Here is a 27,753-nt window from a genome sequence, read left to right as displayed (position 1 = left end):
TGTTGGACTTGTGGAAATGTTGAAGATAGATTATGGGTCTTCATGACGAGCCCTGAGATTTGGGGCCCAACAGTCTCATGTTCTAGACATGCCCCCTGCCCCCACGCATTCAAAAGGAGGGCCTCTCTACCCGCCATGTCAGTGCCATTGGGCCTCTATCAGCCCCGGTGGCCTGGCCTTTGGGTAGAGGGCAGGGAGGGGCCCCTTTTTCTGGTCAGTCCCTCCCTGGATATCAGAACCATTCCCACTGGTTGCCCCTTCTCAGTTTTGACTTTTGTTACTGCTCTCCTCCTCAGTGAATCTTGGAGCCTGGCTCACTTTCCCCTTTCTCACACTCCCTGTGGCTCACTGGAACAACCCTTTTATATCACTTTTCCAGATTTTCCAGAAGTGGGGAATCAGTGCCTAGCAATTCTCAGGTTATCCCATAATCAGGTCAGGTAATTCAACAAATCATGAATTCACATGTATTGTAATAAGCTCTGTACTCGGTACATGAAGAATAGAGAAAGTTGATCTGGGCATGGCTCCTGCTCAGGAGGAGCTCGCAAATTGAAACAGACCAGGCAGCTTTTTCAGCCTCAGTAACTGGAGACATGCTGGGTAGTTTGGGCCTCTCGCTGGCCCAGTCCTGACTGACGAGGCCTTGCTCTTCCACCCCGGGGCCCCGGAAGTGGAAGCTGTGCTGCCAGCGGGCCTCAGAGGCAGACCTGTCAGGCGCAGGGGCTCCTCGTGAGGAGGCGGGCCAGAACCCTCCCTACTCCTCTGTGTTCTGTTGTAGAAATGGCAGCGCCGGTTCTTCATCCTCTACGAGCACGGCCTCTTGCGCTACGCCCTGGACGAGATGGTGAGTGCGCTCTTCCACCCCACCCTGCCCCAGCCTTTGCCAGGCCTCTTCAGCTGTGTGCTCTCACTGGGGCTTCTGCTCCGAAGCCTGGAATTTTGAAGCACGTGTGGCAGCTAGTTGCAGTGGCCCTTGACAGCCCTGACCTTTGCTTTGAGGTACCTTCTGTGGCCACGGGTAAGAGTCAGCAGTGAGGGAGGAGGTCCTTTCTGTTCAGGGAGAAGGAGCCCCTCAGTAAGAAGTGGAGGGGCTGCAGGGCAGGTGGGGTGGCCCTGGGTGGGCCTGTGCCCGCCGGGCTCTGCAGACCCCCCTACTCTGGCCCAGGGCTCCTCTCATGTCTGTGGCTGTAGTTGGTGTTGCTCATCCAGTTTATTGTTCAGAGGCCTCCTGGCCATGGGGTTGGTGTTCCTGTCACTAAGTTGGGGTGTACAGACCCTGTCCTGTCCTGCCACCTGCCTAGTTTGCTTCCTGGGCTGGAGGGACATTTACCAACCTGGTGGAATATTCTGGCTTTTCTTTTCCACTCATTTTGTCTCCTGGCCTTTTCTCTAAAGGAGATGGTCTCTCCTAACTAATCTAAAGTATGACTGAATTCCAGAATTGAGTACCTTTTCCCATTCCATTGGAATGTGTGAGTGTGTGTGCTCAGCGTTTTTAATTGGGACGGTTCGGGAACATCCATTCACACATGTAGCACGGTGGACCCCACCCTTTCAGAGTGCATCTGCTTGCTGCAGGGGTGTGAGCAGAGGACGCTGCAGTCTGGTGGACACGTGGATTTTTGGTGGTTTTCACAGCGGGTACATTACCAGGTCATCAGTGCTATTTCCACGTGGGGGGTCCTCATCATTGTGATGCCATGTGGTCACCATTTTGTGTACGGGACATGTTAACGGGTCTGATATCTAAGGATGCAATTGATAGGTACGGTACTTTGTTCTGTGTCAACTAGTGCCTCGTTTCCTTCTAAAAAAGAATTTTCTTTTTCTTCTTTCTTTCTGATGAGGATGTTTGTCAACAGGGATGGGCGGCAGGGGCTTTGCTGTGGACCCATCTGTGTCCAGAACAGCAGGAGGTACTGGGGTGGTGGCACTGTGGGGATTGGGGTAGAGTAGAATTTGCTGGAGGCAGGAGCAGACGAGTGGATTCACCTGGACACACGTCCTTTGGTGATTGCACTGCCCTGTGTGTTTGCCCAACCTGGCCATCACCCCGGCAGGCGCCCTGTGGTGGGAGCTGGGCCCGATGCATGGGGGTTTACTTTGTCCTCCTTGTGCCTGGCTAACTGCTCTGAAGTCCTGCAAAGACTGACCGTGAGGAAGGGGCCTCGGAGTTCACTGGATGACTTCCAGGCAGGACTGCGCCATGAACCATCCTGAAAAACAGTTCCTGGACTTGGCTTGGGGACTGATGATTTTGATCAGGAAATCTTTCATTAGGTTCAGCTGGGGTTTGGTACAGGCCGTGGTCTCTTCAGCTCAGCTGCACAGCATGAGGGCGGCCGCTGGGTAGACACGCAGTGCACACTGGTCTGAAAGCTGGTCCTGCATGGCCCCCCACACCCTCTACACTCCCTGCCACCTGCCCATCCTGAGATGCTTGGGCAGAGGTGGGGTGTGCTGCACTCAAGAAGAAGGAAACCCTGGAAAAGCAGGGCTATGGGGAGGGCGGTGCCAAGTGGAAGAGCTGGCCCTGCTCGTGGGTGAAGGGGTTGGCTGGCGCTGCCCTCAGTGCAGGCATATGGCCCCTCCAGGGGTAAGGGAGCTTCGTTTCTCTGTGTGCCAGGGAGCGGTAGCCGTTGTGTTGAAACACCTGTAAAGTGACATGTTTCCTTGTTGCGTTAGGAAAGCCCCCATCGTGGATGTTCTGAGAAAGCCTCCGGAGGTTGGCAGTGTGGGGCTTGCAGGGCTGGAGTGGTCTCTCCAACCCTGTGGTCTGTGTCAGGTCCTTCTTGACAGCTCACTCCCGCCTCTACCTGGAGCAGGTGGCCACTGCGCCGAAGTTGCTGTGTGAGGCCTCCAGGGCCGCACGGCAGAGCTGCCGTCCTGAGTCTCAGCGGTGCCAGGGTGCGCAGGTCCTGCTGGACCTCGTGGAGGCCATGTGCCGTCAGACAGAGTGCAGTGCCCAGGACGGCCCCACAACCAGTGCCGGCCCAGAGACCCTGTGTGGCCTGGTCAGTCGCTGGCTTATGTTTTTCTAAGAGATTTAAGCATGTTTGACTTGCTGTCTTCTCTGTTCTTACAAGGTTCAGAAGGACTTCCCTGTGAGATGTCCTGGGAGCAGGGAAGGTGATGGGGCAGGGTATCCTGCTGGCTGGGACCATGCCAGTGGAGTAGTCCTGGGCTTGTTGCTGCTGTGGGGGGGTTTCTGTGGGGTGTTCTGCTCATCAGGCAGCTGCAGGGCCAGCAGAGCTGTTCGTGCGGCTCACAGCCAGGGAGCAGACGGGCACCGCTTCTCGCGGCTGCTCAGGGCAGTCAGACCCCGTCCCCACCCCAGCCCGTGTAACAGCCATCTGGTTGTTGGTCTCCAAGAGCACCAGCTCCACACCCGAGCACTAGCAGGCCTCTCAGATCAGAGGAACAGGGCCCTGGCGAGAGCAGCAGCTCTGAGCCGCCCCAGCCACTGCTAATCTGCCACCTTGCGGACTTTAGTTTTGCCCCATCCCTTCCCAGGTAATCTATTGCATGTAATGAATTGTAGCATTTTATGGCTAGGCCCTTAACACTTAGTCACAGTTTGTTTCAAATTGTTACTTGGGCTTTTACATTTACAGTATTACTATTTGTTTTCATTTGCTTAAGTGTGGTCTAACAAACTGGCTTTTTTCCCTGCGTCCCTAGGACCCCGATAGTTCTTGGTACCCCTCTCTGCACTGTCTGACTTGGGGTCTGGGGAGCACAGGTCCTGTCAAAATTGTTGAGTTGAAATCATCAACTTTGTAAGTGCATTGCTGCAGGACTTCTGTTAAGCATGGGGAGGAGGTGGGATCTGGGTACACCTGGGGGAAGGATTAGGTGTGTCCTGCCTTGAAGCTCTTAGTGGTTCCTCAGCAGAGAGAGAACACACTCCAGAGGGCTCAGAGCACAGGTGGGGACTCTGAGTGCGAGGGGGCTTTGGTCCCTGGAGGGCTGCTTGGAGACGCCTTTCTGTGTGGGGTCTCCTGCTGGGTCTGGGGCCTCAGGCTGGTTTGACTCCAGAGGTAACTGTTGCCTTTCTCTTCCAGGCAGCTCTGAGATGGGACTAACCTTCGGGATCACTTTTCCTTTTTTGGGAAATTTCTTTCTCGATACACCCACATACCCTGTAACTGGTGGGTGTGGAGGAGAGGCAAATTGCCCAAAAAAGGAAAAAAAATTTCCCAAATGCAAGCAGAGGTGAGGTGGGCTCAGGGCAGTCTCACAGACAAGTGGGAGCCTGAGCAGTTGGGCTGGGCCTCTGGTTCTTGCAGAGAGGACAGAGTGAAGAGTCTGGAAGCCCAGCCGGCTCCCCTTCTCCTCTGCCTTTGTTTCTGTCCCTGTGCTGTGCTGGTCCTGTGTCTCTGCCCTTGAGCTGTGGTGCTGGGGTCACTAGAAGGCTTTCCTGGGGGAGCTCCCCATCCAGAGGGGAAGCAGCCCCCAGTCTCAGGTGAAGTTGCTGGGCAGTGAGACTCGGGGTGAGGGGAACCTGTGGCCAATGAACTCTGGTAGCCTGTCTCTTGATTTCACTTTCTCTTCCTTTTCCTCCTGGAAGCCAGGCAAAAACATTTGTTGTTGTTGTTTGCTTTTAAACTATGGTAAGATATATGCAACAAAATGTACCACTTCAACAACTACAGTTGAGCGGCATTAAGCACACTCACACTGGTGTGTACCCACCACCACCATCCCTCCACCCCTCTCTGGAGCTCTTCCCATCTTCCTGGACCAAAGCTCTGTCCCCATTAAACCCTTACCACACACCCTTCTACTTCCTGTGCCTCTGGATTTGGGGACTCCAGGGACCTCCTGTAAGTGGGGTCAAGGTACTTGTCCTTGTGTGTCTGGCTTGTTTCATTTAGCATATGTCCTCAAGGCTCATTCATGTCGGAGCACATGATAGAATCTTACCGTGGAAGGTCTGATGCAGTTAACTCTGCCCTGAAGCGAACTGACCGTGGGTCTCTCCTCTGTGATTCCTGTGGAGAGGCTGTGCCCACACTTCCAGGGCAGGTGTGTGGAGCCCTCCCACTGTGTGCCCTGAGATTCCTGGAAAGGCAGCCCAGACCACAGCTCTGCTGAGCCGCCTTCACGGGGTCCCTGCTGCCGGCTCCTCAGTGTGTGTCACACCCCATTCGTGTAGTGGGGAGTCTGGTAGCCCTCATGTGCCTTGCTGGAGGGCACCTGTGGGCTCATCAGTCCCCTGGGCAAGACGCTCCAGCCAGAGGAGTCACCTCAGGGTCTGCTCACGGGCGAGGTGGTGGGCTTGGTCTGAGCACTCCTCAGAGGAACTGAGAACTGCTGGGCTGTGGGTCTGGCTCCTTTACAGTTTTCTTCCTTAGGACAGTCCTGGAGGATGCTTGATCCCGAGACCTTTGCCTACTTGGTTTTCCATGTGTTTGGGCCCCAGGGCAGAATGGGGAGGGACTCAGCTTGGCCTGCTGCCCGTGGGGACGCTCCTCTGCAGCCCAGTCTCCATCACACCCCTGCATCAGAGCCTCCAGATTGCAGGGCTCAGGGACCGCAGTTTCAGTAGCCAACCCTGCAACATGAAGAGGCATAGGCACCAGAGCAGCCCTGCTCTAAGTGCTGGCCCTCCCTCCCCCGACCTGCCCCCACCTGGAGCTTTCCCAGGCAGACTGATTATTCTGATTCACTGGCAGCCTTGGTGGCCATCATGTCCACAGCCATGGCGGGAGGCCATGTGGCCACAAGAAGGTCCCTTTCACGATGAAGCACACAACTCGTTGGGATGCATGTGAATGGTAACCACAAAGCTGAACCGCAGTGCGTGCCTTCTTCAGGGCAGTGGGTGGATTGTGGAGTCAGAGCTTTCTGGAAGGAGTGGGGGCCTTGGCCTCCACCCTGCTGGTCATAGGGGTTGCAGGGGTACCATGTGCTCAGCCCGGTGCTACGTGGCTGCTCTTCAGGCACCTCCTCTAACGTGATGCTCGCTTCAGTTACTGCTTGACAGGTACTGCCCTTCCATTTCACAGAAGAAAACTGAGGTCCCAAGAGATGGTGGCATCACTCAACTTGTGAGTGTCAGAACTGGGAGTTTGCGAGCTGGTGAGATGCCTTCTGGGAGAAGGACGGGTCCTTTCCCCAGCGGCCCCACCCCTCTGCCCGCCACTGCTGCCACTGTGTCTAGTGGTGGGCGGCTCGGCTGCACCCGGCCGCTGCGTGCAGTGTGGGGAGGGGTGCTGGGTGTGGGCTGGCTGGGCTCTTGGCCTCCGGCCCACCCTCGGGTTTGTCTGTGGCCGCAGATGGGAGCTCTGGTGGTTTTCCGTGTGCCTTCCAGCCCCTTGAAGTAGACTCGCTTCAGGCTTGCAGTCGGGTGTGTGGATGTACGTTCAGAGGGGCGTGGAAACTGCAGTGTAGAGTTCACCTGTGCCTCCAAGAGGCAGAGAAGCTTCCTCTGACCCCCACCTGATGCTTTATGAGTCAGTCTCATGTCTTTAGATTTATTTGTAAACCTTTCATGCATTTGGCCTGGCTTTGACCTTGGTACTTTTCCACCTGGGTTCAGCTTCCAGGGCACGGAGGCAGACCTACTGTGTTGGGGCTGGGGGCCCGAGGGGTGCAGGGAGAGGGCACTGGTGTGGAGTCCGTACCTGGAGGGTTTCCTCCAGTCCCCCTTCTCTGAGAAAGTGGCCGGTTTGCCCTCCACATGACCTCAGGGGCTGTTGGACCCAAAGTGACTCCTAACTGGTTTCCTTCCCTCTTCTGCTCAGCTGTCCCTCCTCAGTCCTGTGGTTGCTGTGGTAAAAATGGCAGTTTTAAAAAGTAACTTTAAACTTGGAAGTGTTTTCATCCTCATGTCAGCCTGTGAGCAAGATGGGGGCTGTGAAAGAGCAGGGGCTGCCCCAGCCCTGTGGGTGCTCCGCGTCCTGCAGGGCTCTCCCGATGCTCTCACAGGCAGGCTGGTGACCTCCGTCTTCCCCACGGAATCCTGCACAGAAACGTAATGGGAGCTTTAAACTGACGCAGTCTGGTGCTACTTCAGTTGAAGCTGTGCATGATCCCACCCTTCCTTCACCACCCCCCACCCCAGCAGCCCTGGCTGGACTGGACAAACCTCCCCAGACAGAATCACCCTGGTGCCTCAAGGCCCAGCCCGCAGCCTGCATGAGCAAGCCTGCACCACCTCTTCCGTGTCCGCCAGTTAATTATTTTTCCAAAATAATGAACTTAAAAAACATTTGCCAAAGTCTGAGTGCTTTACCAGTGTGAACAGCCACTCTCCCTCCCCCTTTCCCCTCCCCCCCCCCCCACCCATTCTGTGAGCTCTGAGGCCTCCGCAGGGGCTGGGTGAAGGGGAGAGCAGCTGGGGGCCGGGGAGGGGCTGCTGCAGGACAGCTCAGCAGGAGTGCTCAGCGGCCAGGCCCCAGCCACATGTCAAGAAGGTGACTTCAGGGTTGAGGCGTTGCACCCCTGCCTGCCTTCATTTTTAGACTTGAGGGCTGCAGCTGAATTCCTTGTCCTGTCTTTACTTAATCATGACAGCTACACATCATTTTCACCTCTCTGGGAGGGATGTTGTCACAGTTAATTCCTTAATGACTCTTAAGTATAAGTGCATTGGGGAGGAAATGTAGTCTGTAAAGGGCTTTGCCTCTGGGCTTCCTGCAGGCTGCTTTGCCCTGGAGCATCCTTGGGTCAGCTTCAGGTTACTTGGAAATGTTACGGTGGGTGACAGGAAAGGGCATGATGAACCCAGCTAGGACTGGGAACTCCTCCCAACCAAGCCCTGTTGTCCAAAGATCAGGGGTCAGCGGTGGCACTCAGAAGTGTCACGCACCTTCCTTCCTCAAGTATGACTCCCTGGGACGCAGAAGGCCGCACCCATTAGAGTGAAGCATCCTTTGGTACAGGTATTCCCTGAAGACTGGTGGCCAGATTGTAGGCCCTTCTCACTGAGTGGCTTAAGATGTCTGAGCCTGGTGTCTACTGGAAAGTACAGCATTCTGCATCTGGTAGCTTTTTGTTGTCATTTACCACTCTACCTGCTGGCCTGGGTGGCATTTCTCAGTGTGGAACAGCTTGGGGGTGGAGGCCACCAGTGGTTACTTATGGGGCTGTTTGGAATGAAGAACAGAGCAGACTCCTGGGAGTTACAGCAGAGGGGTTTCAAGAATGATCGGGTCCAGAAGTCCGTTTGTGGCTGGGGAAATCCACCAGTAGGTATGGGGTTACCTGGTCCTGAAGGGAAGGGCTGGCTGCTTCCACGGGGCCTGAATCTGGGGCAGGATGGATGCTCTGTGCTGCCAGTACCTCAGAGAGCAAAGAAGTTAGAGGAGAACATGCAGGAGTGAGTGGGTGCAGAGGCTCAGATAGAAAGGAGCACGTGTGTACCTGCCAGGTGGGGTGGGAAGGCTCTGCAGGTAACCCTGAATCATTCAAAGAGCCAACAGAGGACATAGGCACCACTCCCAGGGAGCCTCCTTCCTCTGTCCCTGGTCCCCGGGACGCAGATTTCCGTGTGAGTCTTCCTGCACAGGGCAGTGAGCGCTTCAAGGGAGAGCCTTGCTATTTGCCTGCATAGACAGAACCTTAAACTATGCATGTGGGTGTGGGAGAAGCCTGGCACCTGTCAGCTGACCCAAGGGTGGAGATCAGTCTGCCATCCCCTTTGACTCTGGCATGTCTGTTGTACGCGTTTAAGAAGCCTCTCCCTGCCCCGGAATCCTCCCTCTCTGACTTTGAGACTATTGAGAGGACCTGGAGCCTGGTGGCCCGGCGAGTGCCTTTCCGTGTCACTGGGGCCATCCTGTGTGCCTTCATTCCTTCCCAGTTACCCACGTGCTCAGTCATGGGCAGCAGGGTAGAGATGCACTCCCGACTGTGTCTGGTGCCCTCAAGCCTAATGAGAACCACGGTCCTCTTTCTGACTCCCCTGGTGTGCCCACAGCTGTTGTGGGACACCCGTGGCTTGTGAACAGAGGGGCTGCAGGTGATGTTACATCCTGCTGCCCACTTGGGGCCCCTGCCAGCCCCCTCTGCATGTGCACGGCTCTTACAGAGTTGGAGGGGGTCATGGGATGGTTGGAGCAGCAGTTCTGTGAGCTGGTGGAGGGATTTCTGGGGACCTCACCCTTCAGGGGTAGCAGCTGAGACTGGGCTGTGGTGGGCATCCTTGGTGGAGGTCCTTAGAGCTGTGGGTGGACTTCTGTGGCGCTGCGACTCTGGTCTGGAGGGTGAGCGTCTGCGTTAATGGGCTGGGTGGGTCTGACCCTCCTGCAGGGACAGGAGTGACTTTGGGTTTTAGGAAAGGGAGCAGCTTGGAATAATTGGTTAGGGAGCAAATTAAGTAGCAGTAGGGAGAGAACTGTCGAAAAAGAGTCATTTTATGAGAGTCAGCAACAGGAAACATTTGGGGTCCAAGAGACAAAGCCAAGTGACTGGTATCGGTGTGTGCACCCATGGTGTCCCCACACATGCCTGTGCAGGGCCAGGTGGCTCGAGGCCAGGCTGCAGAGTCCTCCAGGGCACAGCCCTGCACCCTGACTTCTTGGGACCCCATTGTGAGCCAGCCCTCCCTGCCTGACCGTGTTTTTTTTTTTAACTTTCCTGGGAAACAGGCAATACAAACAGTCTGATAAGCCAGCCCATGTAAGGTATTAAATGGAGGGCTAGATCAGTCATGTTTATGTTATTCTGACCCTGTGAAAACTGCCACTCAAGCCACGTAATGACCATGGCTGTGCTTCCTTCCACACTTGGTTTCTCTTGACGTTTATGGTTGCCCTCCCCCATTCATTTTGATTTATATTTAACTAACCTTAATTGAACTTTGCACTTCCTGACAGAGCTACAAGTTCTCCTTAGTGTGGGCACGTCCTTCGGTCAGAGAGTCGTCTTTTTTTCATAGTCACATCCCTCATGGCGACCTCTCTCTGCTTGTCCCATTTGGCCTGGCTCTTCTCCAGGCCTGCTGCTTAGCTCTTGGCCTGGGGCTCCCTTCAGCCTTCTCCTGAGTGTTTTAGGTTGATCTCTTGTTTTTGGTTTGCTTCTCTACTTGGTAAAGGCTCTTGAGAATGGCACAAGGGGGAGAGTTTTGAGACCTTGCATGTCTAAAAATGCCTTTTTGCTTATACTCTCGATTGGCAGCTGGACTGGTTATACAATGTCAGGCTGGGAGCAGTGTCCGCTTGGAGTTTTGAAGGCACCACTGTCTCTCATTTCTACCATTACCATGGAGTAGTGCACGTACGGTTCCTGACCCCATGGTGAACGAAGGGCATTTTCTCTCTGGAAACTCTGAGGAGCTGCTCATGAGCCCCTGGGCTCTAGAATTGCATGGGCTGTGCTTTGCTGTGGGCCTGTTTTCTCTCACTGAGCCAGAAGCCTGTGTGCCTTTCAATGAGGAAAGTTCAGTTTTTCTGGTCCAGTAGTTTTCTTGTTTTTTTTACTTCGGGTGATTTTTTGTTTCCTCTTCTCTGGTCTTTACTCTCAGAGCCCCTGTTCCTTGGCTCTCGGTTCCTGTGGACAGTCTCTAACTTTATTATCTTTTTGCGTGGCTTTGTTGTTCCTGAGACCTCATTAACCTTGCTGTAAACCCTTCTGTTTCTGATTCCAGTGATCCTGTTTTGTTCTATTCTGGTTCTTATGTCAGCTGTGATACTTATAGTTTCTTGGGGCTCATTTCTTGTTCTCTGTGTATCCCAATAGCATCTTATTCCAGTTTCATGGACGCAGTACTGTCTGTTATAATTCCAGTTATTTTGAAATTCCATTCTGTCTCTGGTCTGACTTGCTTTCTTCTTAGTTCCCTCCCTGCCTGTTTTGGTCTTGGGCTTTCTCAAATGACTGTGACCCATAGCTGTACATTTGTATTGAAGAACGAGGTAATGTGTGCGCGGGGTTTATGTGGTGATTGGCCGGCCTTGTCTTAGAAGGACAGTCAGGCTGGGAACTGGAGAGCCCCCCGATCCAGGTCCTCCCCTCTCCTGTCTGAGGCGGCCTCAGCTTTCAGGATGATGACTTTCATGGAATCTTCCACCTCCTGCCCCTTGCCCCCACCCTGCCATGCACATACACCCCCACGCCCCCACACACACCCCCCCACCCTGCCATGGTGCTTCCTGCCCTGAGTCCAGAACCTCTTCAGAGAGCACCTTGTGGGTGCTGCCCATGGGAGCCTGCCCTGTGGGCTGGTGCTCCTTGAATGGGGACTGCCCAGCCCTCCTGCCCATCTCGCCTCTGAGGTTAGCGGAGATGCTGGGCTACTCCTGAGCGTGAGGAATTCTGGGACCCTTTGAATCTGCTCCCCCGGGTCCCTCTCCAGGTGTGCACAATTTATTTACTATCCCACATCTGCTGCTCTCTCCTGTTTTTTGTCTTTGAGAGTTACAGCTTTTAAAAATCTGTGGTCATTTTTTATTAGTTTTATCAGCAACTTGAATGCATCTCTGATTTTGGCTGTGCTTGACTGGAGGCCCCTCATGCATTTCAGGAGTCAGTGTCCACCCTGGGCATCCCCCTCGTGAGCCCCGCTCCTCTGTCCTCTCCTAGATGGTCTGTGGGGCAGGTTCTTGCCCTGGGTCTGCACAGCTCGTGTGCCAGGTGTGGTGTCTTTGAGAGAGAGTGTAAATGTGCCTGCTGCGAATGTGTGTTCACCTCCTGAATTAAGGCTGCAGTGCCTTTTATGAGAAAGAGATACTTTTCATCTCTTAGGGAGCAGTTCTTCTGGTCCAGGAGTTTTTGGATCAAGATGAAATTGATTCTCTGGTTGGAAACCCCAGGGTTAACGATGACCGCTGTTCCAGAAAAGTTAGAGGGAGACTCTGTCTAATCTCCCTTTGGCGAATGAGGCCCTTGACTGACTGGGCCCAGGCACCTACTTGCACCAACAATAAGACGCTTGTTGGCAGGGGTTGGGCAGGTCCCGTAACTGATACTCTGGCCGCCGTGAGAATGGCCGTGGGGGTGTGTGGCGCGGGCCTGTCTCGCTCCGGGCCTCGCGCGCTTGTTCCCTCTCTCACACCGTGTGTTTTCCTTACGGTGCTCCCTGTGACCTGAAGGAGCCAGGAGAGGTTGATGCGTTCATCCACTTGCTGTGGGCAGGCTGGGAGTTGGAAAAATGGAGATGAGGAAGAGTCCTGCCCTCCAGAACCTCACAGCCCATATCAGGGAGGAGGGTTAGCTGGCATGGGGGGGCACGGCGCTGAGAGACACATGCCCTGCCTGGCTGCAGAGGTGTTGCCCTCAAGCTCCGGATCGCCCTCGGGAGAGACAAACTCAGAGCATTCCAGAGGTGGGCGTTCAGGATTGGTCAAAGCACACAGATGGTGGTAGAAGATGGGACTAAAGAAAGAGGGATTTCTGTCTCCCAAAGCCAGAAATAAATATTTCATGGCAAAGAATTTGGGAAACAGTAAAAGGCATGTAGAAAACAACGTTGCCCTGTGCCCCGAGGCGAGAACGTGCAGACGCCACAGTTTGTGTGTCCTCCCAAGGTGTGTAGTTGTACACTTGAGTGAGGCCCCAAAATAAGATTGTTGTATTTAATGAAACGATTCTAATGGTTCCCTGTGTCACCCGTCACAGCACAGTCTTGAACAGCTACCTGTTAGGTCACCAGGTAGCTGTGTTTACTGTGTTCCATACTGCAGGCATTCAAGTCACTTTGAAGTGTTTTCTTTTTTTTCTTTCTTCCCTACTCTCTTCCTTTCCTTCTCTCTCAGTATAATGGTTCAGCCGACGATCCCAGAAGCAGAGTTGCTGGGTCCAGGCTGTGAACCGTCTTGAGGCAGTTGATAGTTACTGCCAGATTGTGCTCTGGAAACTCCGCGCTCCTCAGCTGGGAGGAGGGTGTCCTCTCCATTTTCCTCCCTCCATGTCCGGATCCCCCAGATTTGTGTGGTTGTCCTGGAGGTTGTAGAGGCGTGCTTTCTGAGTGAGGCACCCCACAGACGGTTAGACCATATTTATAGTCTTAAAGAACTGAGACAGCCTGGTGCATTGGAACCCTGATGATAACTGAAAAGCCTTATTTTAGCTTCCATTTCATTCCTCCACAGTCAGACCAGAACCAGCAGCAAAGGAAGTTGGAGTGGTTGGCATCACACCTCGGCCTCTTGCACCTCCCCATGCTTCTGAGAGCTAGGGGACTGGAGCAGGCAGCTGAGGGGCGGCCCTGCCAAGAGCCGGGCACCACTGCTCCTTGCCACAAAGCTGCTGAGTGGCCATGACATCTGCCCGGCTTATAAAGCGTGGCAACAGCCTGGAGGGGTGGGGTAGGGTGGGAGGGGGCTGCAGAGCCCTCTGCTCCTGCTTGCTTCCTTTTTCCTGGAGTCCGAGGCACCCTCCCTGCCTGCCGCGCGTCGCCCCAGGCTCTTCTCTCCATCACCCACTGGCCTTTCAGAGTTGGACAGAGACAAAGGTTTCCAGCCCCAGAATGTCCCTGCTTGCTTAATTCCCATGCTCTAAAAATATCCGTACAGAGCTTCTTCCTGCCCAGTCTCCAGTCTCCTCCCTACAGAATCCGCCTCGCTCCCCCCCACCCCTCCCCCGGGGAAGAAATAAGATCCCCATTTCATTGCTCTTTCTAGGCTCAGAGTGGAATAAATAAGAAACGCTGGGTTTCCACAGTTAAAAGGGGAAAACTGCCTTTGTTCCGCCTGGAGGGCTGCCACCCGCCTGGGTCTGGGTCCACACTCTGAGGGTCCTGCCTCCTGCTCTGGGAAAGGCACCAGAGAGGAAGAAAGGCGGGGGAAAAGGAGCCCACGTGGGGTGGCGGAGGGAGGCCAGCCTTCTGCAGCCGGCGGGCCTCCTGCAGTGAGTTGCTGTGGGAGTGAGGCCGGTCTCCCAGGCCCCTGCCCGCCTGGTCAATGTGGACCAAAAAGGAGTCTATGGGAAGCCTCCACCCTGGGAGGCTGTGGAGACTCCTGCAGCTCTCTCAGGCATTCCTGGATTGGGCTGGAGCCTCGGCCCCTCCCCCAACCCCCAAACCCTGGATGCGTGCCTAATTGAGGCTTCATTTATTCCCCCGTTTTCTCAGCTCCGTAGAAAGAGACAGGCAAGTGGGTGAGGCCTCCCAATCCTCAGAGCATGGGGGTAGTAAGGGGTAGCTGGGGGAGAGAAGTACTCCAGGGTGGGCCTCCTCCATCCCAGAGGGGCTGTGGAGGGGGGAGGGGCAGGGAGGGGAGCCAGGGCAAAGGGGCTGCCAAGCTCGGCAGTGGTGGGAAGAATTTCTTTTTTTCTCCCCACTCAGAAACCCAAAAATAGCCATGTCAAAGGCACAAGCCTTGCAAGCTTGGGGCCAGCTGAAAGCCATTTGCTTCTCAGCCCTCCCTCTCTTCCCTCCTCTTCCTCACAGGCCCTTTCGTTCCAAGCTCCTGCCCAGTCACGGGAGGACAGGGACTGCCCCCGCCCACCACCGCTAGCCGCAGGAAGAATGGACATCCTCTCTTCCATTGCTGCCCCAGACTGCACCTTCACTGGTTCCCAAAGAGAAGTCTAAACCTACTGCCCTGTATCCTGGTCTGAAAAGTGCCCCTGCATTTGCTTTTCTTATAACTTTGAATTTGCTGATTAAGATTTCTTAAAATGCAGCAAATCTGTGGCTAAAATGTAGACAATTAAAAATATGTAAAGACTGGATTGGATCTTGAAACCAAGGGGAGTGGTCATACGCAGGGGAGCAAATGCCACAAAAACTGTTTGCTGTTACAACTGTTTTTCCCAATCATAAAAGTAACATACTCGTTGTACAGATTTTGGGAGAACAGGACAGCACAAAGATGAGATGATAATACGACAATTCAGAAAATTCTCTGATAGGAACTTCTGGGGTTTATATGATGAGATGCCCTTTCTGGTTTCCTTGATCAGAGTTACTCCCGCTGGGCATCACGTCTCTGCTTCCAGCCTGTTGCTCAGCCCTCAGCAGAGGGCAGAGTGGATGTCCTTCTGCAGGGGCACCCGTCTTCAGGGGTGCTGCAGTGGGGGCTGACCTCCATCTGGGCTGCTGTGGCTTAACAAACAACACGGTTTACTTCTCAAGTCCAAGATCTGTGTGCAGCATGGCCGGGTTCTGGCAAGAGCTGTCTGGTGAGAGCTGTCTTCCAGGTCCCAGACTGCTCCTGTGTCCTCAGGTGGTGGAGAGCAGAGAGGACCTCCCAGAGGCCCTGCTTCCCGGCACCGGCTCATTGAGGGGTAGGGCTTTAGCGAAGGAGTTTTGAGGAGACAGTAACGTTCAGTTCATAAAGAGGCCCTCCAGTGACGCTGGCCAGGCTCTGCCAGTGCCCTGCAGCGTCCTGGGTGTAGGGTGATGGCCAGTTAGGCTGGAGACTTGTGTCCCTGCATCCTGGAGGGACTCTGCCTGGAGGTCCAGGTTGTCCACAGCGTCATCAGCCTGGCCAGGAAGAGCACAGCACCACCACAGGCCACCCAGGCTCACGGCTTGTTTTAGGCTGCACTTCTCTGGTGGCTGAGAGGTTAAAGCGTCTGCCTGGAATGCAGAGAGGGTTCGATCCCTGGGTCGGGAAGATCCCCTGGAGAAGGAAATGGCAACCCATTCCAGTACTCTTGCCTGGAGAATCCCATGGAGGGAGGAGCCTGGTAGACTACAGGCCATGGAGTCGCAAAGAGTCGGACACGAATGAGCGACTTCACTTTCACTTTCCCCTCTTGGACGGAGAAGGCGATGGCAGCCCACTCCAGTGTTCTTGCCTGGAGAATCCCAGGGATGGAGGAGCCTGGTGGGCTGCCGTCTATGGGGTTGCACAGAGTCGGACACGACTGAAGCCACTTAGCAGCAGCAACAGTTCCCCTCTCGGAACTCGTCAAAATGAAATGAAACTGAATTGGCCCGTCCTCAAGCAGCTTGTCAGAAAACACCTGGGTTGTTGTATGTGGGCTGACTTCCAGCTCCGCCTGTTACTGACTGGTCACTTCTGTAGCCTCACTACATCACGTGTTCTCAGTGGTGTGGGGAAAGGAGCAGTGCTTTTCAGGATGAGCGTGGATACTGGACGCTCTGGACGAGACTGCAGCTCCATGGCCTGTCTTCCTGCCACCCTCCTGTCTCGCTGCAGGGGCGAGGTGGGGGAGGGTCTGGCTCTGCTGTCAAACAAAGGCCTGCTTCCCCAAAGGAGCCCCTTCCTCTCAGGTTTAAGGACATCTGTTGCCTAATTAAGAGATGAATGTCTTGAAATAGTACATCTAGATTTTTTTTTAAGTGTGTATTTTCTGTGTTTTTTTAAAAAGAAACAAATTTTAGAACCATTTTGACAGTAGCATGGACAACAATAGGGACTCCAGTTGTGTATGTTTCCTTGTTTTTGAAATTATTTTCTGCAGTGGTGACAGCCCCCACCGCAGGGTCCTGATGGGTCCAGGAGACCCAGGAGGGCAGGGGCGGGACAGACCACACATCTCCAGGGTGCACCCCTTTATGGCTGGGCGGCGTCTGCTGGCAGCACCTCTCCCTCCCCATCCTCTGTGTCCCCAGGCAGCTGATGGGTCCAGAGAACTCGGGTGTTCCCAGGCCTCCATGAGCGGCTTCTCTGAGGTTTTGCTGGGGGCAGACATCTGCTGTCAGGAACCAGGTGTGGGTGCTGGGAGAGCCAGCGGCAGTGGCGGGGCTCCAGGGGTGGGGGTGGGGCAGGAGAGCTGGGCCTGGAGGAGGTGAGGCGGGAACAGATTGTAACGGTGGACCTTAACACGCCACCGGCTCAGTGCGGGGCCCAGGAAGTGCACACCTCCAAGCCCTCGGTGGGAGTTTCCAGGAGGAGAGGTAAGTGAGAGCGTCCTTTCTTAGACGAGGCCCCATCAGCCTGCCAGGCCTCAGCTTCTCACAGCTCTTGTTGGGCAGGGAAGTCTTTGCAAGCAGAGAATGAGGCAGAGAACCTTGCTGTCAAGCCCCTTCTCTCTGGAGGTTTGTCTCCTCTCACTGTTGGGAAGTTTAAGCAGGAGGGCATCGGCATTGATGTGCTCCAGGCTTCCTACCCTGAGAGGGAGAGGGTTGGTGCCTGTGGGTTCTCTTGTGGACTGTGGAGAAGCATTTGAGTCTGGGAAGAACAGGGTGCTTGTTCCAGAGCTCTGGACTCACTCCGGGAGGCTCTAGCCCCTCTGCTGATGAGCCCTACAGATCCCTGGGAAGGAGCCTAGGAGCCTGTATGGGACGCAGCTTCAGTCCTGCAGCCAGGTTTTGTGGGTCAGAGATGGGAGGGCGGGATGCGTTGCTCAGCACCATGGCATTTGGGCACAGGCCTGTCCTGAGACAAGTTGGGGATGTCAGCCCCAGGCTCACAGCATGTGTGCCCTGGACCTGCACTGTTGCTGCAGGTGGATGCCTGTGGGCACCCAAGTGTCCCTGGAGCCTCGGGTCCCTGGGGGGCATGGGGAGGGTTGAGGGGCCGTGGCCATGCCTGGCCTGTGTCCAGGCTGGGAGTCCCCTGCTGGACTCTCGTTACTGCTCTGCTCCACTGTGCTCTAAAACTTGGACAGCAGGGGAGACCCAGTGACTTCTGATGTGGTGTGAACTCAGAGCAGACTTTCTCAATTGTGTGGATTCTTGGAATAAATCAGAGAATTTCTCCATTAAAAGGTTATTTGAAGTCCTTTGGGCACCCACCTTGGGTGGGTCCTGCCTAGCCATATTCTGTAGTAGCACCAGCGCCACTTGGTTTCAAGGCTCAGCAGCGTGGTTGACAGGAGGGGGTGTGTGTGTGTGCGTGCGTGTGTGAGCAGCGTGGTTAACAGGAGGGGTATGTGTGTGTCTGTGTGAGCAGCGTGGTTGACGGGTGTGTGTGTGTGAGCAGTGTGGTTGACAGGAGGGGTGTGTGTGTGTCTGTCAGCATGGTTGACAGGAGGGGTGTGTGTGTGCATGCATGTGTCAGCAGCATGGTTGACAGGAGGGGGGTTGTGTGTGTCTGTGTGTGTCAGCAGCGTGGTTGACAGGAGGGTGTGTGTGTCTGTGTGTGCGTGTGTGAGCAGAGTGGTTGACAGGAGGGTGTGTGTGTGTGTGCGCATGTGTGAGCAGCGTGGTTGACAGGAGGGGTGTGTGTGTCTGTGTCAGCAGCATGGTTGACAGGAGGGGGGTTGTGTCTGTGTGTCAGTAGCGTGGTTGACAGGAGGGGTGTGTGTGTGTCAGCAGTGTGGTTGACAGGAGGGGTGTGTGTGTGTGTCTGTGTGTGTCAGCAGCATGGTTGACAGGAGGGGTGTGTGTGTCTGTGTGTCAGCAGCATGGTTGACAGGAGGGGTGTGTGTGTGTCAGCAGTGTGGTTGACAGAAGGGGTGTGTGCATGCGTGTGTGAACAGCATGGTTGACAGGAGGGGTGTGTGTGTGTGTCTGTGTGTGTCAGCAGCATGGTTGACAGGAGGGGTGTGTGTGTCTGTGTGTGTCAGCAGCATGGTTGATAGGAGGGGGGTGTGTGTGTCAGCAGTGTGGTTGACAGAAGGGGTGTGTGTGCATGCGTGTGTGAGCAGCGTGGTTGACAGAAGGGGTGTGTGTGCACGTGTGTGTCAGCGTGGTTGACAGGATGGGGGTGTGTGTGTGTCTGCGTGGTTGACAGGGTGTGTGTGTCTGTGCACGCATGTGTGAGCAGCGTGGTTGACAGGAGAGGTGTGTGTGTCAGCAGCATGGTTGACAGGGGTGTATGTCCACACGTGTGTGAGCAGCATGGTTGACAGGAGGGCTGTGTGTGTGTGTGTGTGTGTGTGTCAGCATGGTTGACAGGAGGGGGGTGTGTGCGCGTGGGTGTGTCAGCAGCATGGTTGACAGGAGGGGTGTGTGTGTCTGTGTGTGTCAGCGTGGTTGACAGGAGGGGTGTGTGTGAGCAGCATGGTTGACAGGAGGGATGTTTGTGTGTGTCTGCGTGTGTCAGCAGTGTGGTTGACAGGAGGGGTGTGTGTGTGTGTGTGTCAGCAGCATGGTTGACAGGAGGGTGTGTGTCTGTGCACGCGTGTGTGAGCAGCGTGGTTGACAGGAGAGGTGTGTGTGTCAGCAGCATGGTTGACAGGAGGGGTGTATGTGCACGCGTGTGTGAGCAGCATGGTTGACAGGAGGGCTGTGTGTGTGTGTGTGTGTGTCAGCGTGGTTGACAGGAGGGGGGTGTGTGCGCGTGGGTGTGTCAGCAGCATGGTTGACAGGAGGGGTGTGTGTGTCTGTGTGTGTCAGCAGCGTGGTTGACAGGAGGGGTGTGTGAGCAGCATGGTTGACAGGAGGGATGTTTGTGTGTGTCTGCGTGTGTCAGCAGCGTGGTTGACAGGAGGGGTGTGTGTGTGTGTGTGTGTGTGTGTGTCAGCAGCATGGTTGACAGGAGGGGTGTGTGTGTGTGTGTGTGTGTGTGTGTGTGAGCAGCATGGTTGACAGGGGTGTGTGTGTCTGTGTCTGTCAGCAGTGTGGTTGACAGGAAGGGTGTGTGTGCCCACGTGACCCGCCTGCATGCTCTGTGTGGCAACAAGCTCCCCCCATTCCATGTTCCACCTGGATGCTCACACTGGGTCGGAGCCAGAGGAGGTGGACCTGGCGCTCAGGGCCAGAGGGTCAAGGCGGGGGCCTCTGCCTGTGTGCGGTGTGGGGACGGCACTCTCCTCTCATCACAGGATGTGTGGCAGCCCCACCATGCCCTCACCTTCCCGTGGGAGGCAGGGTTGCCTGGCGTGGTCTTCACCTTCCCGGTTGGTCGAGAGCCTCACAGGGTCACCAAGGAGAGGACCCGTGTCCCTCCTCCTCCCCTCAGGAGGTTGCCTGAGGTTCCGTTTTCTGTCTCACTGCGGCTGGCAGGGCCTTTGTGGGTGCTGGGGCCTGACGATACCACGTCCCCAGGCGTGCCCCCCTCTGTGAACCCTGCTGGCCCTCACCCGCAGCGGGCTCTCAGCAGCTGTGTTTTCTCTCTCCTCTCCCCTCTGTTATACTTTCATCAGGTCCTCTTTGGCCCAGCCACGAGCTGCCTAGTGACCTAGTGCAGCCGGCCAGGGCCTGGGCCATCCAGCCCGTGGTGCTGGGCCTGCTGTGGCAGTGAGCAGACTGGTGTCCCCTCCAGGCGGTTGTTCCCAGCCTCGGCGTTAGATGCGTGAAGGGGCTTTTTGGTAATTCTGATGCCCAAGCCCCACCCCCAGAGAGTTTAAATCTGGGCATGGAACCTCCATTTAGTTACCTTTCCAGGTCATTCCATTATTCAGCAAAAGTTGAAAACCATCACGTTAAGCACTCAGGCCTTACAGCTTAGGACCTTTCGCCTTCTCTCCAGTCTCTCTGGTGGTTCCTGGTCCCCAAGAGTCTGTTCTGGCTGCTTCAGACCTCAGCATCGGGGGTCTTTCAGCACCAGAGTGAGCAGGGGGCCCTGCAGGAGGGTTTGTTGAGTGCCACGGCCCCAGCAGCTGCGTGGCTTCCAGCCCACCCGTAGCAGACGACGGTGTGCTCTCTCCCAGTCTGCCTGGAGCTGCTGGGCAGAGCAGCACTGCCTTCCCCCGGGCACGGCGCCCTGCAGACCAGAGCTGGGCATGCATCTCCACAGCAGGCCACGCTGCCTGCGTGCTAGGGCCCACCCCCCTCTGTGAGCAGCTCCGCTCTCACAGCTCTCTCGGCTGGAAGAATGGCTTCTGCTAGGAGGTGCCTTGAGCCCCTGGCCTTTTCCCTCTGTGCCCACCCTCCCTCCCTCTTTACCCAGCATGCCCTGGAAGAGAGGGCTCCGAAACTCGTGCTAGAGGCAGGAAGTGTAGAACTAGTGTCTGCTCCCCCACAGGGATCTCAGATACAAGGAGCTGTGATGGGTTCTTCCCCAGGACTTCCTGTAGAGTCCAGGTGCGGGTGTGTAAGGTAGTGGTGCCCTTGGACGTGAGTGGAGTCTGTACAACTGAAGGAGAAGGGATCGTGCTGGGTGCCTTGTGCACAGTGGTGAAGTTGCCCATAGAGCACTGGTTCACAGTCTGGGCCACTTGGGTGTGCTGGGGCCCAGGCAGGTGAGGGGAGAGGCTGGAATGATCCACGTGGTCCTGGATTCAAGTGGAGGAGACCAGTGTGTTTAGCTTCAGAGACACACGCTCAGGAGAGAGAGATCCTGCAATTGATAGATAGGAATAGGTTCGGGGGGAGGGTGGTGAATGTAGACGTGACTGCACAGGTTATACGCACCTGTGTTTCCTTGTCTGTCATCTGAGAAGGCCTGGAGGCAGCAACGCCCTGAAAGCAATGAGCATACCTAGTTCCTCAGTATTGATTTCTAATTCTGTTCTCCAGTGAAAGGAACCAGGGATCCTTGGAGAAATGGCCGATTCTAGGATCAGGGAATGGCAACCCACTCCAGTGTTCATGCCTGGAGAATCCCAGGGACGGGGGAGCCTGGTGGGCTGCCGTCTGTGGGGTCACACAGAGTCAGACACAACTGAAGCGACTTAGTAGCAGTAGGATCAGGGTAGGTACATACAAGCTGAGCCTGGGGCACCTTGCCCTGCAAACAGTGGGACGTGTGTGTGCTGGTAGGCCACATGGTCAAGGCCAGGACAGTCTGAGCCACAGAAGCCATCGGGTAGTGCCGGGTTCGTCTGTACTGTATGGGAGGCACGCTGAAGTCTAGCAGGGAAGGGCCTGTGTGGATGTTCCCCTGCTGCTGCTTCCCGGGCTTGGGGCGGGGGCGCTGTTGAGGCCAGAAGGCCTGGCCCCTGTGAGCCTGGACAGGTTTCCCAGGCTTCCTGTCTCTTGCTCCCCCTTCTCCGTGTGTGACAGGATGAGGTCACACCTGCCTCATGGGAGGTCATATTTAAGGAGGGATGAGAGAGACTATAACTGGGTGATCCTGGCTTAGAGGTGGTAGAGAGAGGCTCGTGCCCTTCAGCCCTCACCTGTCACGTCTCTGCCTTTCGTGGCCCTTCTGCAAACTTTGTGGAGGAGGTAGCACCTTCTTATCATGGAGAGGTTGCCAAAAGTCTCAGGGTACAGTTGGTGCCTGAGTCCCGTTGCCACACGGAGCTGCGGGGCCGGCAGGGTGCTCTCACTGTGCAGAGGGACCAGGGAGCAGCTTGGGCCCTGAGCCCTGGAGCAGTGACCTCTGAAGAGGAGCGCGTGTCGCCCGGGGCCCTCTAGGTGCTCCAGTGAGGAGAGAACACTGGAGCTTCTGATGCTGTACTTTATGGCCCCCGCTGAACTTACCTGTGTGTGTTGCTTGCGTGTAACACAGGGTAACTCATCAGGGCCGTGCACCTGCACCGGCAGCATGAGGGAAGGGGAGGAGAGCAGAGCACTGGGCCTGCCCGCTCTTACGCTCGTGCCTCGCTCCACACGGTGCCCTCCCTGGTCCTTCCTGTGGCCCTGCCTCAGAGAGGCCGTGTGTTTTGTCGGGGCCAGTGGGGATCAAGTGTCCTGCCTGAGGGAGTCTGCCTTTGGAGAGGGCAGAGACCACCACCCAGGGAGGGTTCTACTGGGCACTGGCACGATGTGGGGGAAGGAAGCCAGGGCCTAGAGCTGAGGCAGGAAGGTGGGAAAGACAGCGCTCATCCCGAGGGAGATGGGGGACCTGGGCCGCCACCCTCGTCAGCTGCTTGGTTGAGGACCACCCACCAGGCTCCCTTCTCCAGCTTAAGGGCTGGCCAGGAGCCTCCAGGAGCTCTTCAGTAAAGCTACAAGGCTTTACTTCACTTGGGAAGCGCTCAGCTTGGTGTGGGTGTGGCTCCCTCTCTCATGCCCACCTGGGGGCACTTCTGAGACAGGACACACTTAGAACACTCAGTGAGGGTGCATGCTCTTCTGTGGGCACATGGCTGCCCTCCTGCCCTGCTGCCTCTGTCCTGAGCTGGGCCCCAGGAGGACGGGCGGATCCCAGAGGCCCCACGGAAAGGCTTCTTGGAGTGGGGAACTTACTCCCTGCCTTGCAGTGACCCTGCGAGCTGGCAGCTGTGTCAGGGCGAGGACTCCGGAAAGCCGCCACCTCTGGGGTCTGGCTCCTGGGTGGCGCCCCAGTGGACAAAAAGGGAACTGGCTGGTGATGGGTCAGCAGAGCTCGGCATCTCATCTTCAGACCAGATCCCCTCCCCTGTTGCAGCAGGGGACTGGCTGGTGGAAGGGAACCCAGGCACTACTGTGGGCCTTTTCTGCCCCTGCTGCTTCTCCAGGACCAGCCAGGAAGTGCTGGGCCCTTGGGACAGGCTCCTTGTGGAGGTGGAGGTGGAGGTGGGGTGGGAGTTAGAGCTTGGGCTCCCCTCCCTTCACAGAGTCTTCGGCCTGGTGTGGTGGCTGCCACAGCCCCCTGCCTCCTTCCCCAAAGCCTCCTTGTGTTCTAGGAGGGTCCTCACTCATCCGCTCAGTATCTTGTTTTTGGATTTCTCTCCCTAATGTCAGTGTCTCACAGCTTTGACTGAGAAAAGGGGGGAAGTGCTATAATTTGTCCCAGCCCTGGCCAGGCAGCCCTGAAGGAGGCCTGCCTCTGACGACCCCAGGTGCGAGGCTCCAGTCTGCCTGCCTCACAGTCCGCCTTCAAGGTGTGCTTCTCTCTGGCCCCTCCTAGCCTTTAAAAATAGCCTTGCAATTTCAAAACCACCTCCTGTAGCTTTTCTCACTGCTTTCTGGATCAGCCACCCTCTGAGACCAGGCTCCCGGCTGCCTCCGTCACCCGCGCTGGCCTCAAGAGGCGTCTGCTGCCTATTCCCCACACACAGCCCCCGCCCTCCCCCAGCACTCGTGGGCTGTTCTTTAGTGGGAAGGAACGTGAAGCTGATTGTCCTCTAAGGAGCGCAGGCCTGTTACCGCTCTCCCCCGGGGTGGGTCAGTAGGACGCGGGGCTGTGAGGGCCAGACTGAGGCAGCCCGCCCCCATGCTCTGCGTGGCAGGGGGGTCTGCACAGCTGTGAGGCCCCAGTGCTTATGGAGAAGCCAAGAGGGTCCGGAAGGACCTGGGGAGACAGGGGTGTTCCCTCTGCCCCTAGAGTGACTCCTGCCCTGCCTTCCTCTTGCAGCCCACAACCCTCCCACAGGGCACCATCAACATGAACCAGTGCACAGACGTGGTGGACGGGGAGGGCCGGACGGGCCAGAAGTTCTCCCTGTGCATTCTGACCCCCGAGAAGGAGCACTTCATCCGGGCCGAGACCAAGGAGATCATCAGTGGGTGAGTTTCTACATGTGTGTTGAGCGAGGTGCCTCACCTGCCCGGGTCCTCGGACTGTCTGCGCCTTGTGTCTGCTGAGTTCCTCTCTCCATCCACCTTTGCTTCATCCACGCCCACAGTTGCCCCGCTGCCCCTGCACGCCTCACTCCCCTGCCACCTCCCTCTGCTGGCTCAGCGCATCTTCCAGGCCTCTCTCTGGTCTCCCAGTCCATCCTCACCTCACTCTGGCCTCCTCTCACTCAGCCACGAGGGGCTCGGTCTCCAGAGATCCAGCCTCACTGGCCTCCTGCCTGAAAGGCCCTGGGGCCCTGCCCAGGCCCCTCCTGCAGCCCATGCACTGCAGCTCTGAGCTGCTGGCCACGCATGCCCCCTGCTGCCTCTCGCCTGCCCTCCCTTCACCCTTCAGTGTGGCCCCCAGGAGGCCTTCCCCACGAGGCATGTGGCTCTGTCAGCTGGCGCTTGTGAAGGCTGGGGTTTGCCCAAGTGTGTTGTCCTCCTCAGCCAGCGGTCAGCCCTGGAGCAGAGGCCGTGTCTCCCTGATGTCCCCCGTGTCTGCACTCAGGAGTCACCACAGGGTGCCCACACGCACTGCTTTTCTTGTCTGCATGGACACAGCAGAGTTCTGGGCCATCCCACCCCCCCACCTCCAGCATGCCCTGGGTGGAGGCTGGGAGAAGCCCTGGAAAGTAGAGGGACCCAGATTTCCAGGCAGCTGCCAGCTCAGGGGGCTGAGCTCCATGCTCTGAGCCCTGTCACATCTGCCTCCTGGGGGCCCTGCTCTTCTGTGCACGCAGCTGCACAGCTATGTGACATGGTGCGTGACAGCGAGCAGGTGGCCTTGGCCCAACCAGGAGCTTGGGCACTGGGTCATGGAGAAACTTGTCATTCTCTAAGGTGCAAAGGAGGAAATAAACTCCCTGGGTTGAGGGGCTGGGCTGATTACTGTGCAAGGAGGAGAAGTAATTAGGACATCAGGCACCTTGCGTTCGGGAAACGGAGGTGGCTGTGAGCGATGGGCTGGGCTTTGGGGCCCCATCAGCTTCAGCTGGCCACGGCTCCTGTGGGAGGAAGTGAGATCTCATTTTCACTGAGGTGGGTGTGGAACGGGGGCCAGACCCATGCTGCTGAGGGGTGGGTGGCTTCTTCCTGGGGTGCCAGCTCCCTGCTAGTCATCCTCCTGTGGGGAGAGGCAGGATTTTGTTTCTAACGCCAGGGTCAGACAAGAGGACCAGTTTCACTGTCTCGCTTTAATCCTCCTCTTAGGATGTCATGGATTTTAAGAGCGTAAAGCATTTTCGTTGTTGTTCAGTCTCTCAGTCACGTCCAACTCTTTAGACACCATGGTCTGCAGCACGCCAGACTTCCTTGTCCACCACAAACTCCTGGAGCCTACCCAAACTCGTGTCCATTGCGTCGGTGATGCCACCCAACCATCTCATCCTCTGTTGTCCCCTTCTCCTCCTGCCTTCAGTCTTTCTCAGCATCAGGGTCTTTTCCAATGAGTCAGTTCTTCACATCAGGTGGCCAGAGTATTGGAGTTTATCAGCATCAGTCCTTCCAATGAATATTCAGGACTGATTTCCTTTAGGGTTGACTGGTTTGATCTCCTTGCAGTCCAAAGGACTCTCAAGAGTCTTCTCCAGCACCACAATTTCAAAGCATCAATTCTTTGGCACTCAGCCTTCTTTATGGTCCAACTCTCACATCCATACATGACTACTGGAAAAATCTGACTATACGGACCTTTGTCGGCAGAGTAATGTCTCTGATTTTTAATATGCTGTCTAGGTTGGTCATAGCTTTTCTTCTAAGGAGCAAGCATCTTTTAATTTCATGGCTGCAGTCGTTGTCTGCAGGGATATTGGAGCCAAAGAAAATAAAGTCTGTCACTGTTTCCATTGTTCCCCTGTCTATTTGCCATGAAGTGATGGGACAGGATGCCCTGATCTTAGTGTTTTGAATGTTATTTTAAGCCAGCTTTTTCACTCTTTCACCTTCGTCAAGAGGCTCTTTAGTTCCTCTTTACTTTCTGCCATAAGCGTGGTATCACCTGCATATCTGAGGTTGTTGATATTTCTCCCAGCAATCTTGATTCCAGCTTATGCTTCATCCAGTACGGCATTTCACACGATGTACTCTGCATATAAGTTAAATAAGCGGGGTGACAATATACAGCCTTGACGTACTTTTTTCCTGATTTGGAACAGGTCTGTTGTTCCATGTCTAGTTTGACCTGTTGCTTCTTGTCCTGCATACAGGTTTCTCAGGAGGCAGGTCACGTGGTCTGGTATTCTCATTAAGAATATTCCAGTTTGTTGTGATCCACACAGTCAAAGGTTTTAGTGAAGTCAGTAAAGCAGCAGTAGATGTTTTTCTGGAATTCTCTTGCTTTTTTGGTGATCCAACAGATGTTGGCAATTTGATCTCCAGTTCCTCTGCCTTTTCTAAATCCAGCTTGTACATCTGTAATTTTTCGGTTCACGTACTGTTGAAGCCTAGCTTGAAGGATTTTGAGCGTGACCTTGCTAGCATGTGAAATGAGTGCAGTTGTGCAATAGTTTGAACATTCTTTGGCATTGCCCTTCTTTGGGATTGGAATGAAAACTGACCTTTTCCAGTCCTGTGGCCACTGCTGAGTTTTCCAAATTTGTTGGCATATTGAGTACAGCACTTTCACAGCATCATCTTTTAGGATTTGAAATAGTTCAGCTCTCCACTAGCCTTGTTCGTAGTGATGCTTCCTAAGGTCCACTTGACTTCGCACTCTAAGATGTCTGGCTCTAGGTGAGTGATTACACCACTGTGGTTATCTGGGTCATTAAGATCTTTTTTGTGATAGTTCTGTGTATTCTCGGCTTGCCAGGTGGTGCCAGTGGTAAAGAACATGCTTGCCAATGCAGGAGACATAAGAGACGGTTCAATCCCTGGGTCGGGAAGATCTCCTGGAGGAGGGAACAGCAACCCACTCTAGTATTCTTGTCTGGAGAATTCCATGGACAGTGGAGCCTGGCGGGCTACAGTTCGTGGAGTCGAAAAGAGTTGGACACGGCCAAGTGACTAACACTTTCACTTTTCTGTGTATTCTTGCCGTCTCTTCTTAATGTCTTCTGTTTCTGTTAGGTTTGTTCCATTTTTGTCCTTTATTGTGCTTATCTTCGCATGAAATGTTCCCTTGGTATCTCTGATTTTTTTGAAGAGGTCTCTAGTCGTTCCCATTCTGTTGTTTTCCTCTGTTTGTTTGCATTGTTCACTTAGGAAGGCTTTCTTCTCTCTCCTTGTTATTCTTTGGAACTCTGCATTCAGATAGGTATATTTTTCCTTTTCTTCTTCGCCTTTCACTTCTCTTCTTTTCTCAGCTATTTTTAAGCCCTCCTCAGAGAACCATTTTGCCTTTTTGCATTTCTTTTTCTTGAAAATGATTTTGATCACTACAGACACTCTGTCTATCAAATCTAATCCCGTGAATCTGTTTGTCACTTACACTGTATAAGCGTAAGGGATTTGATTTATACCTGAATGGTGTAGTGGTTTTCCCTACTTTGTTCAATTTAAGTCTAAATTTTGCAATAGGGAGTTCATGATCTGAGCCACAGTCAGTTCCCGGTCTTGTTTTTGCTGATTGTATAGAGCTTCTCCATCTTTGTCTGTGAAGAATATAATCAGTCTGATTTTGGTATTGACCATCT

The 27,753-nt window shown here is 55.1% G+C and overlaps 1 protein-coding gene across 3 annotated transcripts in view; it reads left to right on the top strand.

The window, feature by feature from the left end:
- The window catches only part of MPRIP (myosin phosphatase Rho interacting protein), a 92,797-nt gene that overhangs the window by 23,835 nt on the left and 41,209 nt on the right, over positions 1 to 27,753 (top strand). For all 3 annotated transcript variants that reach the window (XM_068977270.1, XM_068977271.1, XM_068977269.1), the window contains exons 3-4: positions 782 to 847; positions 23,916 to 24,067. In XM_068977270.1, the coding sequence (XP_068833371.1) occupies positions 782 to 847; positions 23,916 to 24,067 (218 nt within the window). The remainder of the gene's footprint in view (positions 1 to 781; positions 848 to 23,915; positions 24,068 to 27,753) is intronic.

Source organism: Capricornis sumatraensis, chromosome 8 (genome assembly GCF_032405125.1).
Source record: "Capricornis sumatraensis isolate serow.1 chromosome 8, serow.2, whole genome shotgun sequence".
Classification (NCBI taxonomy): Eukaryota; Metazoa; Chordata; class Mammalia; order Artiodactyla; family Bovidae; genus Capricornis; species Capricornis sumatraensis.
The sequence above is the reverse complement of the archived record's forward strand: the minus strand, read 5'-3'. Positions and strand labels throughout refer to the sequence as shown.